The 13,585-nt window shown below is 46.1% G+C and overlaps 1 protein-coding gene across 5 annotated transcripts; it reads right to left on the reverse strand.

Annotated features, from left to right (window-relative positions):
• Nucleotides 1–3,224: 3,224 nt before the first annotated feature.
• On the reverse strand, nucleotides 3,225–12,924 carry opn4a (opsin 4a (melanopsin)). Of its 5 annotated transcripts, none has more exons than XM_088385622.1 (12): nucleotides 12,672–12,924; nucleotides 12,329–12,505; nucleotides 9,202–9,344; nucleotides 8,934–9,067; nucleotides 8,601–8,804; nucleotides 8,111–8,282; nucleotides 6,398–6,577; nucleotides 6,174–6,281; nucleotides 4,781–4,973; nucleotides 4,272–4,436; nucleotides 4,129–4,188; nucleotides 3,225–3,941 (listed from the first exon to the last, which is right to left on the reverse strand). In XM_088385622.1, the coding sequence occupies exons 2-12, from the start codon at nucleotides 12,458–12,460 to the stop codon at nucleotides 3,777–3,779; spliced, it is 1,656 nt and encodes a 551-aa protein (XP_088241748.1). In that variant the 5' UTR covers nucleotides 12,461–12,505; nucleotides 12,672–12,924; the 3' UTR covers nucleotides 3,225–3,776. The 5 variants fall into 5 exon arrangements, with proteins under 5 accessions (XP_088241748.1, XP_088241747.1, XP_088241751.1 ...); XM_088385621.1 differs by having other exon boundaries at nucleotides 3,225–3,944; nucleotides 12,672–12,923; XM_088385624.1 differs by lacking the exon at nucleotides 3,225–3,941 and adding an exon at nucleotides 3,979–4,047 and having other exon boundaries at nucleotides 12,672–12,923.
• Nucleotides 12,925–13,585: the final 661 nt, after the last annotated feature.

Here is a 13,585-nt window from a genome sequence, read left to right on the forward strand (position 1 = left end):
TGAGATTTTTTCTGCTCGCATTTGGCCTTGCAAGCTAGCATACTTGTCTTTGTGACGGGATTCATAATGGTGGTGCAGGTTGTATTCTTTGAATACCGCGACCGTCTCTTTACAGACGAGACAAGCAGGCTTTTCTTTTAATTGAATAAAAAAAATAATCGTGTGGCCACTGCGGGTTTAAATACCCTGCATTCGAAATCAATTTTTCTCTTCCCCAACCTTTTTGCCATTATGCCGTTCTTTCACGTTCCATGACTGGGGTATGGGTAAAAACGTGCTGGGGCAAAGTGAAGTTGTAGTAGCATTTTTTTCACATCTCTGATATTGTTTAGCATTTTTTTCCGTCCCTGGTATTGTTCAGGGGGTCTGGTATTGTTTAGCATTTTTTTCCGTCTCTGGTATTGTTCAGGGGGCCAGGTCTAATGTGGAGGGGGGCTGTATACGGCCCGCGGACCGTAGTTTGGGGACCCCTGCCCTAGAACATGTGAATACATTTCTTGTCAGTGGCGGGTCGTGCATTTCACACCTTGGCCTTCAGTAGTGCTCCGTCTGAATCAATCCAACCCTCAATAACTATTGTATGGCCATAAAACTTCTACTGCAGTTACTGCTGCGATACACATAAAGCATAAAAAATAACCTGATAAAATTGCAATATTATTTAGGAATATAGCCACATTTTACTCACCAAAAATCCTGATTATTTGTACATAAAATCCATCCTCCTTTCTTTCCTCAAGATTTTAATTACCGTATTTTTCAGACTATAGGTCGCGTTTTTTTTTTCATAGTTTGGGTGGGGGGGGCGACTTATACTGAGGAGCGACTTATATGTGAATTTTTTCATAATTTTTCAAAAATAATTAAAAAAAAGTGAAACCGCGATAAACAAACCGTGATGTAGCAAGGCATTACTGTAATTTGAATTTCAAGTGACGTCAGCAGCGCGGCGCGGCGGTTGTTTACATAAAGGACAAAGATTCGATCATGGGATAACGAAGATGACGAAGGGCCCCACGTACTACCGGCATCATTAGCGGCTTTGTTTGTAAGTGACACGGAGGACGAAGAGTTTGAAGGATTTAAGGATTTGCAGTGACACAGAAGGTTTGAAAAACTATTATGGCTTTTACGCACGCCCGGTCCTACTCTACGGAGCTCTATTTCACCTCCGTGGATGGAAGTCGGGGGCCGGCGCTCGGCCGGGTGGCTGCCCGGGGACGGTGGATGGGGCTCGGACATGGCTTTTACGCACGCCCGGTCCTACTCTACGGAGCTCTCTTTCACCTCCGTGGATGGAAGTCGGGGGCCAGCGCTCAGCCGGGTGACTGCCCGGGGACGGTGTATGGGGCTCGGACATGGCTTTTATGCACACCCGGTCCTACTCTACGGAGCTCTCTTTCACCTCCGTGGATGGAAGTCGGGGGCCGGTGTTCGGCCAGGTGGCTGTCCGGGGACGGTGGATGGGGCTCGGACATGGCTTTTACGCACGCCCGGTCCTATTCTATGGAGCTCTCTTCCACCTCCGTGGCTGGAAGCGCCACCTCCGGGGATGGAAGTCCACGCCGCCACACGCCTGGAACTCGACGCCGGTGCTTGGGTCCTTGTACTTTGTTAACGCTACAATATAGTTATATACTAGATCTGTGGAATAACGACGAGGCTGACGTCAGGGCGCACGCGCAGCGTTGTTGACAAAGGACGAGGAATTTGATCGATGGATTTAATGATTTGGAGTGACACAGATGGTTTGATAATATTGTTGCTTATATAATAGTTATTTGATATATAATTTATATATCGTTATATGGGCCTGTGGAATATTTTGAAGTGCAAGCGCCGTCAACGGCACGCACCCATTGTTGACAAAGGACGATCGATGGATTTAATGAATTGGAGTGACACAGATGGTTTTATAAACGTGTTATTTATGTAATAGTTATTTGAATAACTGAATCTTACGTCAGGCCCGTTCTCAGCTCTTCGTTTCTGTTTGTCACGTTAGCATACCTATCGTTTAGCCTGTTGTTGCTCGTTCATGTCTATTCTTGGTGTTGGAGTTTGTTGAATAAATTTCCCCCAAAATGCGACTTATACTCCGGAGCGACTTATATGGTTTTTTTTCACGTTATTGTGCATTTTATGGCTAATGCGACCTATATTCGGAAGCGACTTTTAGTCCGAAAAATACGGTACTCTGTTGTGCAGATTATCGGTGCGTTTCAGTTCCATCAAGAAGTCCTTTTCTATTGCCATCGAAGCTAATGTTGAAAGTCAAGCCTGCCCTGTCGTATTTCTGGCATAAGTTTTAATTCACTTTATTGCTTGATTAACAATGTCCACCTTTTCTTGAAAAGTCCGTCTTGAAAATGGCTTTGACCGTAAATCTGCAACCAAATATATTTCTTCTCCTCCTTCAGCCATTGTGGATTGACAAAACGGCTATTAAATCAACACAACAATAAATTTGCTTTACAGATGCAGTTTGCTAGCTCTGGCTAGTACACTGCTTTGACTATCCAATCAAAACATGTGAATACGCTGACATTTCCTTACGCCTGATAGAGGGCCTTGGTGTCGCCAACTCAAACTCTGATTGGTTGAAGCAACAATTTGATTGACATTTATTTTATGCTACAGGGCCCGCAGAACTGATTGTGGAGGCCTCCAGGCAGATTTCTTTGACCCTGGCAAAAAATAGTGGCTGAAATGTGATTGGTTAAATGCTTAAATATGAAAATACACATCTGGAAGCAGCACAACTAACAATGAAAGGACGCGGACAGACCATTTGGAATGATCTAATACGAATGGACAAAATATAACTAACATCAGTCTGTGATTCAGATATTTTTAGGCCAGCAGCGAAGGCCTTGCAGGCCCTGACGGCCCACCACTCTCATTAAGCAACTGCCCTGTCAAAATATTAGAAACACAATTGAATGATAAACATACCATTGACTGAATGTTTGTAAAAAAAAAAAAATAATAATAAAATAAAAAGTGTGCCTCACAGTTCCTGTATGTAGTTGCATCCCACCCCACTTGATTGAAAATTGAATGTGAGTGTCAATGCGTCAATGTCTTTTGGTGCCGACAGTGAATGGCGAGGCTTACAATATATTGACCCTAACATTTGTGACCGGTACATTGTTCATTTTAACCCATTGAAGGGTTTTACATCGTCATTGTGTTTATGTGTTAAGACATCGTAATAGCTGGACTGGGAAGTTGTTGTTTTTTTAATTAAAAATAGAAACAACGACAAGCATACAGATACAATAAGTCCTTGAAAGAACACAGCAACAACATAATTTTACAGTGTATTACTTCACATTTTAGGTTTGGAGGGTTATGAAAAAAAAAATAAAACACTTGACTTGTGACAACACGCGCAAGCAAATGAAAACATCTTATTGCTTGTTTGCTCTGACAGCGGCCCATCAGCAGTTCCAAGCCAGGCTCCCAACTCACGTTTGTTGTCAAGGAAACATTCAAACAGAAGAAATGACACAAATACATTGAGTAAAATAACAACACAATTAAGTCATGTTACCCTCACGCTCACAATGTCATCAAAACACACAAAATCACATTAAACGTCCTGTTGACAACTATTGAAAACATTTTGTTGAATGTAAAAACTTGAAGTTTTATTTTTGGAAAATGTAATTGTGATTGGAATGTTTTGACGAAACTGACAGAAGTAACACTTCTCATTGTGGCTTTGTGTGTGTTTCGAAGGTGGATGCAAAGCAGGCGGTTTAGGACGTGGCTCACCCAGAGCCCACCCCGGTGCTGCTGTAGGTGGCCTTGGCGCGGGCAGAGCGTGACCCACTGCGTCCAACGGGAAGGAAGGGGCTGGACTCGGAGGTAATGACGATGCTCGGGATGCGACTTAGCGCGCTTCTGCTCACGTGAATGTCGGCCACATCGGTGCTCTGCTGTTGCGCAAAATTTGTAAAATAATGTGAAATTTGATTTACCCGCAGTCCATCGTTAGCACCCCTGTTTCGACGCAGAATTTTAAATGGTGGATAGTCATTCCTGAGTGAGCATATGTTCAAATGAAATAAATGATCCTAGAAAGTGGACGACTGTTGCCTTTGTTGTGCCTTTGATACTCACGTTTGGAATGCCGCTGCGTTCGCTGACGCCAGTCGTGGAAATGTCCATGTCAAACGATGCCTGAGCAAAAACAAACATATACACAAGGATCAAGGTCAAAAGTATGCCCCAAAAAAACTAAAAATCATCAACATGCGGCTGACCCTCTCAAAGATTCCCGAATCGTGATTTTTCATTTTCCCCTTGAAGCTGGACGACGGTTTGAATTCGGAGAATTCTGCCGTGTCCCCGCTGATATCGCAGGACACCTGGCGGCTGGCGGGGCAAGAGCTCAGACTGGACTGGTCCGCCTCCGTGTCTGTTAAGCCCTGTCCGGGAAACGGAAAAACATGCACCATTTTTGGGTGATTAAAGTGGAAGAATGGATGAAAATCAGATGAAAAAAAACAAACTTGAAATGCTTAGGGTGCAGTTGTAAAAGGTATTGGTGAATTTAGTAAGCTCAGTGTAGGGCCACTGCTTCCCCGCAAAGAGAAGAGCCAGGACCAGATGAGGTGGCTCAGGCATCTGCTCGGGAAGCATCCTGGGATGCCTGAAGTGTTGCAGACAGTTTGCCACCACACTTGGGGATGACCACAGGCACACTGGAGATATTCTGATGTCTCCCTGCAATGCTTCGGGACAAATAAAGGGCGTGATGCGGTGGGCTCACCGATTCGCTGTCGGAGGCGGAGGAGAGGCGGCTCTTGCTGTGTGCTCGTCGGAAGTGTGCGCTGATGTCAGAGCTCTGGCTAGTAACAGTGGAGCGCCGTGTGGAGACAAAACTGCTGCTGGCCGAACGAAGGTCCAGGGGCCGCACGCACAGAAGTGTGCCGAGATACGGGATATACTTGGCCAACGCCACCCTGAACAACAATGTCGCACAAACGCGTGAATACCCTGTCCTCGTTATCTGTCTGTATCTGATGCGACTCACACAGTACGCACTTGATGAATTCTCCTCACTTTGTTCAAGACTGCCAAGTATAGTTTTAGCTTGACTGTAACTTTCCTTTTCTAAATTTATATTGACATTAGTTGAGATTGGCACGGTGGTCGACTGGTTCACACATCTGCATCACAGTTCAGGGGTGCAGAGTTCTATTCTGGCTTCCCGTGAGGAGTTTCTATGTCCCCCCGTGCCTGTGCTCTGGTTTCCTCTCACACCCCAAAACTTCCATGGTAGGCTGGCCGATTGAGTGCTCCAAATTGCCAGTCTGCATGTGCGATTGGCTGGCGACCGTTTCAGGGTGTTGCCCCGTGCAGAAAATGGATGGATGGATGGATGGATGGATGGATGGATGGATGGATGGATGGATGGATGGATGGATGGATGGATGGATGGATGGATGGATGGATGGATGGATGGATGGATGGATGGATGGATGGATGGATGGATGGATGGATGGATTTGCCGTAATGGTCCACTTGAGAGTGGGTTTAGTGTAACATGAGCTTCATATGCCACCATAGTGCCACAATTCAATCAGCAAAGTGACTGGATGGATGGATGGATGGATGGATGGATGGATGGATGGATGGATGGATGGATGGATGGATGGATGGATGGATGGATGGATGGATGGATGGATGGACGGACGGACGGATGGACGGATGGACGGACAGACGGACGGACAGACGGATTTGCAGTTATGGTCCACTTGAGAGTGGGTTTCATGTAACCTGAGCTTCAGATGCCACCATAGTGCCACAATTTAATCAGCAAAGTGATGATGACAATGCTTTAAGCCCTTTTTATCCCGCGATGATGTGACTTGCATTTTGCATGTGTGTGTGTGTGTGTGTGTTGGGGGGGGGGTTCCTATCCAGCCCAGTTAACATTTAGGTCAACTGAGCGGTTGGACTTCACGGGCGGAACACCTGAAAATCTTGACGTGATGCTGAGCGACACGTAGGCAGACAGAGTGGTAAGGCGCTGGTCTCTCAAATCAAATATTAACACAAGAACTACCTCGTCGCTACTTTGCGCACTTCGACTCTCGGGGTGTGGTCTGGAATCTAACCGATGAATGCAGGAGTTTATGCCCGATTCTTTAGTCTTCTACCTGTACTTGGGGTGCGTGATGGCGTAGATGATGGGGTTGTGGATGGCCGAGGCCTTGGCGATGACGGCAGGCACAGAGTTCATGTAGGGCGTCAGCATGTCGGCGTACCTTCACAAAAGAACAAGGATTGCACGCAGGCTGGCCACCGCTTGGTGCTTCCCCTCTCCGTTTGTATTCTCTACAGATGAGCACGGCAAGCTCGGGTGCCAATGCCTCGGTTTTACCCGGCGAAGGCGGTGAGCGCCACGGTGGAGTACGGCGACCAGGAGACCACGTAGAGCAAAATAACAATCAGTGCGATCTTGGCCATCTTCCACTCGTTCTGCAGCCGCTGGAAGGACTTGGCTGAGTCGCGAGAGGCCACGTGGGTGTGCACCCCGCTGCCGCTCACTTTGCCCACCGCCCTAAAACACACGCACACGGTTGACCAAAAAATGTCTTCATTCACCCAAAAAAAGAGTTTTAAATGGAATGAAAGTGAATCACTTGTGATAAATATGGAATTGAATCCAATCGTTGAACAGCAACTCTATGACAACATTTGGAGCACCGCTTTGTTGTGCGTAGTAGAGGGAATACATGAGATAAAAAGAGATGGTATTGATAAATCGTTAATCGGATAAAATAAGAGTTAAAAAGGACTGAAAATTCATTTTAATTAAAATTTTATTTGGAGGCACATTTTGAGAACAAATAATATTGTTGAATGTATTTATATTGGAGGTATCTTTTTGAAAAAAAAAAATACAATCTTAAAAATTACATTAATTTGGGATTTAAAAAAACACACATTTGGCCAACTTCTTTGTAATGTGGAAGGAAACCCAGAGAAAACCCACGCAGGCATGGGCAGAACACGAAAACTCCACACAGGATGGGTGGAGCCGGAATCGAACCCCGTATTTCTGAGGTGTAAGGCCGACATCCTAACCAGTGCTCCGCCATGCGTTGTTCTATTTGTTTTTAATCAACAACTGTGGAAAAAGGCCCAACCTGCCAGCCTAAGGATTTTTAGCATTTATAGTGTCATGTAGTGCAGAGGTCCCCAAGCCCCGGTCCGCGGACCGGTACCAGTCCGTGCGTCATTTACCGGGCCGCCAAGCTGCACAGGAAAAAATAAATAAATAAATAAATGCCGCACGGGAAAATAAAATAAATAAATATATATATATATTCTGGTCAAGACGCTCGTCCCAGTCACGTGACATGTTTTCCCAGTCGAGACCGCAAAGCTAGCAAAAATTAGTAAGAATTTATTTTGAAAAATATAAAGAATTTGACAATTCTCTCCCAATTAAATCCGTCGTTGTGTCTCTTGACACAAGACGCTCGTCTCGGTCACGTGACATGTCACCCCAGTCGAACCCGCGAGGCAAGCAAAAATGAGCAAGAAACAGAGAAGTTTGGAAAGCTTCTTCGGAAAGGGAAAAAAGCCCAATGAGGAGACTGAAGAAGAAGAGGCTACCACTTGTAAGAAAAGGAAAGCTGCATTTAAAAGAACATTTCTGGAGTCCGACTTAAAATATGGATTTATCGCCACAGGTGACTCTGACGTGCCAAGCCCACTCTGCATAATATGTGGTGACAGGCTAGCTAACGAGGCAATGAAGCCTTCAAAACTGCTTCGGCACATGGAGACAAAGCATCCTGCATTAAAAGACAAACCTTAACCACTTCGGGTGTCATTGTCTCCAATTACGCCTAGATGGGACCGGCTCATTTATGAGAAACAAGCTCAGTGCTCCCACTAATTCAATGTAATGGTGAGTTTTATTTTTATGTCGTTTATACTTGTTTTTATGCCAGTCGTGTCGTTTTATTTCATTGTATATATTTATTGTAAATGTATTTACTTATTTAAATTTATTATTGATTTATACAAAGGCCGGTCCGCAAAAAGGTTGGGGACCACTGATGTAGTGTGTCGGCGCACTAACTTGTTGGTGTTGCGGACTGCTCTGAAGATGAAGACGTAACAGTAGACGATGACGAGGAGCGGCAGGAAGAAGACAAAGACAAACAGCAGCATGGTGTACGCTCGCACTGACGGCGTGAAGGTCATGTAGTCCCACGTGCACGACGTCAGGAGCCCCTCAGGCACGTATGCGCCTGTCGCAGGTGCACACAGAGACACGCACACGCACGGGTTAAGCACCTCTCAAACATCGAAAGATGATTGATCACTTTTTGGTAGTTTCCCAGTCTGGTCATTGTCTGATCACTTTTTTGAGTCCATTTTTCCCACTGCAGTGAATCTTATTTTGGACTTTGGTCCATTTTGTACTGTTACCTTTATTTTTCTGCATATTTTCTTTAGTTTTATCCTTGCAACATGGTTGTCCATTTTATAAATGGAGGATCTGCAAAATGGCGCTGGCTCAAACAAGGCAACGTTTGCTGCGTGAGTGCCTGTGCGCGCATGCTCACTCCATCCGAAGAAGGGTGGCAGGCTCCACCCCAGCGAGTACACCCATGCGGCCGCCAGGATTGCGAGGGCCCGTTTGCGCGACAACATGCCGATGGAGGTCAGGGGTCGCGTGATGACAAAGTAGCGGTCCACGGCGATCACCGTCAGCGTGATCATGGAGCAGATCCCAAACAGCGCGCCGCAGAACGCATACAGCTCACACGCTATGGCATACACGAAGACTGAGCTCATGTTACCAAGTTTAAAGAGGCAAGCCAACTACTTTCATTTTCTGCCATGTTTCTGTGTACAGCACTTGTTTGTGGCTTGTGACCAGTCCAGGACACGCATACCTTTCTCGCCAAAGATCCACCTCTTGTGCATACTGCTGGCGAAAAAGACGGGCGCCTGCGTGACGCACATCAGCAGGTCGGTGACGGCCAAGTTGATGATGAACATGTTGGCCGGCGTGCGCAGGCTGCGGCTCCTGAACGCACACGCAGAATGGGTCAGAATGGGTATGTGTCACGTGGCGGATCGCAACCAATAGGAGCTGCTGCTACATTAAAAGTATAGATGACATCATTGCGTCCTTGTGACCATATTTGGTTGTACGCTCACCTGCTGAAAGCATAGATGACCAGGAAGTTGCCGAGCAATCCGGTGATGCCGATGGCGAGGATGACGGAGCCGATGGTGTAGTGGGCGTGGTCGGGCACGTCCACCGTGGGGAATGGGTGGGGGGGCCAATGCGGCATCACCGCCTGGAGGACGAGAATTCACCTATATTGGAAAGGTTTGGTGGGCAGTCCACCATGAGAAATCCCACAAAAAAGCCTCAAGAACCCATGCTGAAAATTCAAAGAGTCTTGGACATTTTGCTTGCAATTCAACTTGGCCACTTTCACGGGTCCCTAAAAGACCAGCAAGATTTTGTCTAATTGTTATCAAATTGCAAAAGATTCTTGTTTCTATCAGGGCTGTGGACTCTGTCGGATTTTTGCACCGAGTCCAAGTCCGGCCTCTTGACCACCGAGTCCGAGTCCAAGTCCGAGTCCGGCTGTCCATTTTTTCTGTTAATTCATGTGACTGCTTAGTCTTTATTCAAGGCGAATTTAGATCAAAATCTACCAGAACAAACGCAACTGCTTTCACACTGGCTGGTTCAGCTTATATAGGCTCCCTTGCTGAGAGCGCGGACATAAAAGTGAGGCGACGTTCCAATCGGACGTCGGATCGATAACATATTCCCTGCCCTACCGGAGTTGTGCTAGTTCATAACGTAGAGCACTCATGGCGTAGTCATAAATGTACGGTTGACAATTTAACCGATAGAAGTGGATACATTGGAACATAACCTACACTCTAATATATTATTTTACATGGTATTAAATGCATGGCTTTACAAAAATAGCCATTGAAGCCCACCCTTAGCCCTGAGTGCCATTGGCATGAGGCTAAACGCTTGAAAACACACACTCTCGCCCAATTAAATAACCATTCTGAAACACAGGACATGTAAGATAATAGTTTTTAATCATTAATTACACCATTATAGCTCAGACATTTATCTAAACACAAATAATTAGTGACGATCCCACAACTATCGAAACACATCAATGATATAAGCTGGGTGACATAATCGTCCTTGATATTGGTACATAATGTAAACATTAGCCTAAGTGCAACTCAACGTGGCCGCATTGATCGTAAGCAGGGCTGTGGACAGTATTTCTACGCGCATTCTCAGCAGCATGATGAAAATAAAATTGAACGTATTTTTTTTATTGTCGGACTCGGTGGACTCGGTCAAAATCAGCACTGAGTCCTGCAAAAATGACCGAGTCCGAGTCCCCGAGTCCGAGTCCACAGCCCTGGTTTCTATCATTTGCTTTGGGCAGAGCATGGCAGCTAAATTGGATGACTCTTGCTAGTGCCCGCAAAGGTTTGAAAGATTTAGGCCACAAAGTCAGTTGTACACAATTGGTTGCCACATCTAGAACAACGAAACAAAAGTCTCAGAAAGCCATGTCACCGTCTGGCAGTTGTGTTCGGAGCACTCTCATTTTGCCATTTAGCCGCTGTTGGATGTCATGTAATCACATTAGCATTTGGCACGGCGAGAAGCCTATGCGTTAGCCCGTTTGGCTAAGCAGCTGCCAGCAGGATTACTTCATCCTGAGAGAACTGAATGACGAATCTCTCCACGAGTCGTGCCATTAATTAAACCGCCTGTCTCCAGTCTCCATTTCAGCGGTGTTGAACAAAAATGGAGGTCGGAGAGGGGAGAAGTGTCTTCCTGCGGGAATATCTAACTGCTCCAAGAAGAAAAAAACAAACGCGGCACTCAGCTCCAGTGTCCGTTTCCCCAAATTCCCACGTGGGAACGTTAAAAGATGAAGTAGATAGGAGCTTTTCTCAAAACAAAGCTGATGGCGTGAGTGCCGCTCATTGCATGCGAATGCCCTCTTGGACTGATTGCGTATGGGTACTTTTTTTTTTTTTTTAACCTTTGTTAAATCAGGAAAATCCACCTTTTGCTAGGAGGTCGTGGCCAACAGGTATGCGGCGTAGTTCCACGATGAACCACACTCCACACATTGAAAATAAAGTTACACATTGTCGAGCATTCTTCTGACAAATGAGTGCCCATTTTTTAAGTGCCTGAAAACTCCAGAATTGTTTTTAGGAGCAGTGCGAAATAATGTGCGAATAGTGCAAATAATTTTCGTTTTGCTAATGCTAATTCAAAGTATGTTTTCTCTACATGCGTTTCAATCAATTATGCAAAGTGCAAACTGGGTCATGCTGCAGTTTGATTTTGTAACAATCCCAGCATGCCTGACTTCAATTATCTCCAAGCGCTCAATCCAAAAGTCCTGAAGACATCAGCTGTCTTGATTGACATTGACATCACAAGCTATCACTGCCATTGACAATCGTTTGATTCAAACCTTACGAGCAATTCCCTGGGACTGTCGTTGCCATTTTCAAGTGGGATCAAGTCGTTCATCCAAAGTATGAAGCTGTGACCCGGCATGTGATCCAAGTCTTTCAAGAACGTCCCAGTGTTTCCCAGTCCCATTTTTAGCAGGCACAAATCCTTCATATCAATTTAACAGCTGCGACCAGGTCATCATTTGATCCAAGCCTTAAAAGAGCTTCAGGACTTACGGTACCACCAGTCATCGAGCGCTGGGAACTTGTATTAATATTTGTCTCCATATGATTGTGTGTTCCAGTCAGAGTAACTCGAGAGTAAACTGCTGAGTGTTGACAAAGAGGGACAGTTGTGCATGCAGCATGCACAGTGAAATAGGTCAGAGAAGTTTCCCTTCCTGTGATCGATACTGTATGTGCTGCAGACCTCGCCCTCATGCACCGATTGTGTCGATATTTTTGCACATGTCCCTAATATCAAGCCCTGAAACATGTCAATTCAATCCCAAAACACATATTGGTTAGACCCATGCTCCCTTCAAGAAGTTATTAGACGGACATTTTTTGAGCGTTCACGCGCACGTTCTCCCACCATGTCAGTTTCATAAACCATGTGTAAAGTTTGTGACATTAAATTATTTCAGTTATTTTTATGATTTTTTGCAGTCGATATAACGACCGATGTCCCGTTAACAACTTCCAATTTAATTCATTTGTCCTTGTCCGCTCAGGTGCGACGTCAGAAATCCGGGGAGCGTTAAATGACGCTGATTCTCGGTGGAATTTATAAGCGCAAAGTTAGACTCACCGTCGGCGAGGCTTCGGCGGCGGTCTTTAGCTCGGAGGGCCGGTACGCGTTCACAGGCGAGCCGGAGCTGGTGGTCCACTTGGAGGTGCTGTTTCGGGAGATAATGGTGTGGTGGTAGTGCGTGGCGCTCATGGTCTTCCTCTCCTCTCTACCTCCTCTGACTTCTGCAGGCGCCTCCTGCAGTCAACACGTGCAACAGTCAGGTGGCAGCACTTACGCATTCGTGTGCATTTCCCCAAGAAGTTGCATGTGGAGATTTTTGTGAATATTTTATTTCGTGGCCATATCACTAAGACCAGCTTTGAAGAAGATTTCATGCACGTTTGGTTGAAGTCGACATTACCCGAGGAAGCCAAAGGTGATGACGAGAATCCAAAATGTTCACGTTCCAAATGGTGGAAGTACAAAGTTTTTAGTCTCCAGTTCGCTGACAAAAACAAGACAAGTCTTCAAACGTCGTCTACATGACTGGCTACAAGAAACCAGGAATGCCTCACTGATGAGGCTTCACCAACGGTCAGGTGCACCTTATGAGGGGTGACAAGCGCACGAAAACACGCACACACATGCGCACGCTAGCGGAGGTAGGGGTGAGGGTGGAGCCTTGGGAGAGGTGGGGGCTATGTATGCGGGTCGCTGTGTCAATGACGCAGAGGTGGTGACAAAAAGCGAGCTAGAATCAAACCAAAACAAAGCGAGCGAGACTCTTTTTAATAATATTTAAAAAAGAACATGTAAGGTTAAAAAATGACCATGTATAGCAAGACTTTTATTAAAAAAAGGAACTCCCCCCCCCCCCCCCCCCCCCAGGAAGATGCGGCTTGGTGGGGCACTGGCTAGCACGTCCGCCTCATAGTTAGGAAGGTGAGGGTTCGATTCCACCTCCGGCCCTCCCTGTGTAGAGTTTGCATGTTCTCCCCGTGTCCGCGTGGGTTTTCTCCGGGCACTCCGATTTCCGCCCACATTCCAAAAACACGCTTGGTAGGCCGATTGAGCACGCCACATAGCCCCTAAGTGTGAGTGCGAGTGCGAATGGTTGTTTGTCTCTGTGTGCCCTGCGATTGGCTAGCAACCAGTTCAGGGTCTGAAGGACAGCAGCAATTAGGTGGCTCGCAGCATAGCGCTGGCGAGTGTGCGCTCGCACATAACCTCAAAATTGACTCCAGGTTGCAGGGGGGCCTCGAGCAGCTGGTTCTGTTGCTTGACGCCCTGGTCGCTGGCCAGTTTGGAGGTCAGCGAGATGGTTTTGGTCAAGAC

Source organism: Syngnathus floridae, chromosome 9 (assembly GCF_059516105.1).
Source record: "Syngnathus floridae isolate MCC-2025c chromosome 9, RoL_Sflo_1.0, whole genome shotgun sequence".
In the NCBI taxonomy this organism is placed as follows: Eukaryota; Metazoa; Chordata; class Actinopteri; order Syngnathiformes; family Syngnathidae; genus Syngnathus; species Syngnathus floridae.

Coding starts and splice junctions, on each gene's coding strand:
- opn4a (XM_088385621.1), bottom strand. CDS start 12,460: ATGAGCGCCACGCACTACCACCACACCATTATCTCCCGAAACAGCACC. Junction 8,283..8,600: donor GCCACCCTTCTTCGGATGGA/GTGAGCATGCGC, acceptor CACCTGCGACAG/GCGCATACGTGCCTGAGGGG. Junction 4,974..6,173: donor ATCACGCACCCCAAGTACAG/GTAGAAGACTAA, acceptor ATTGTTGTTCAG/GGTGGCGTTGGCCAAGTATA.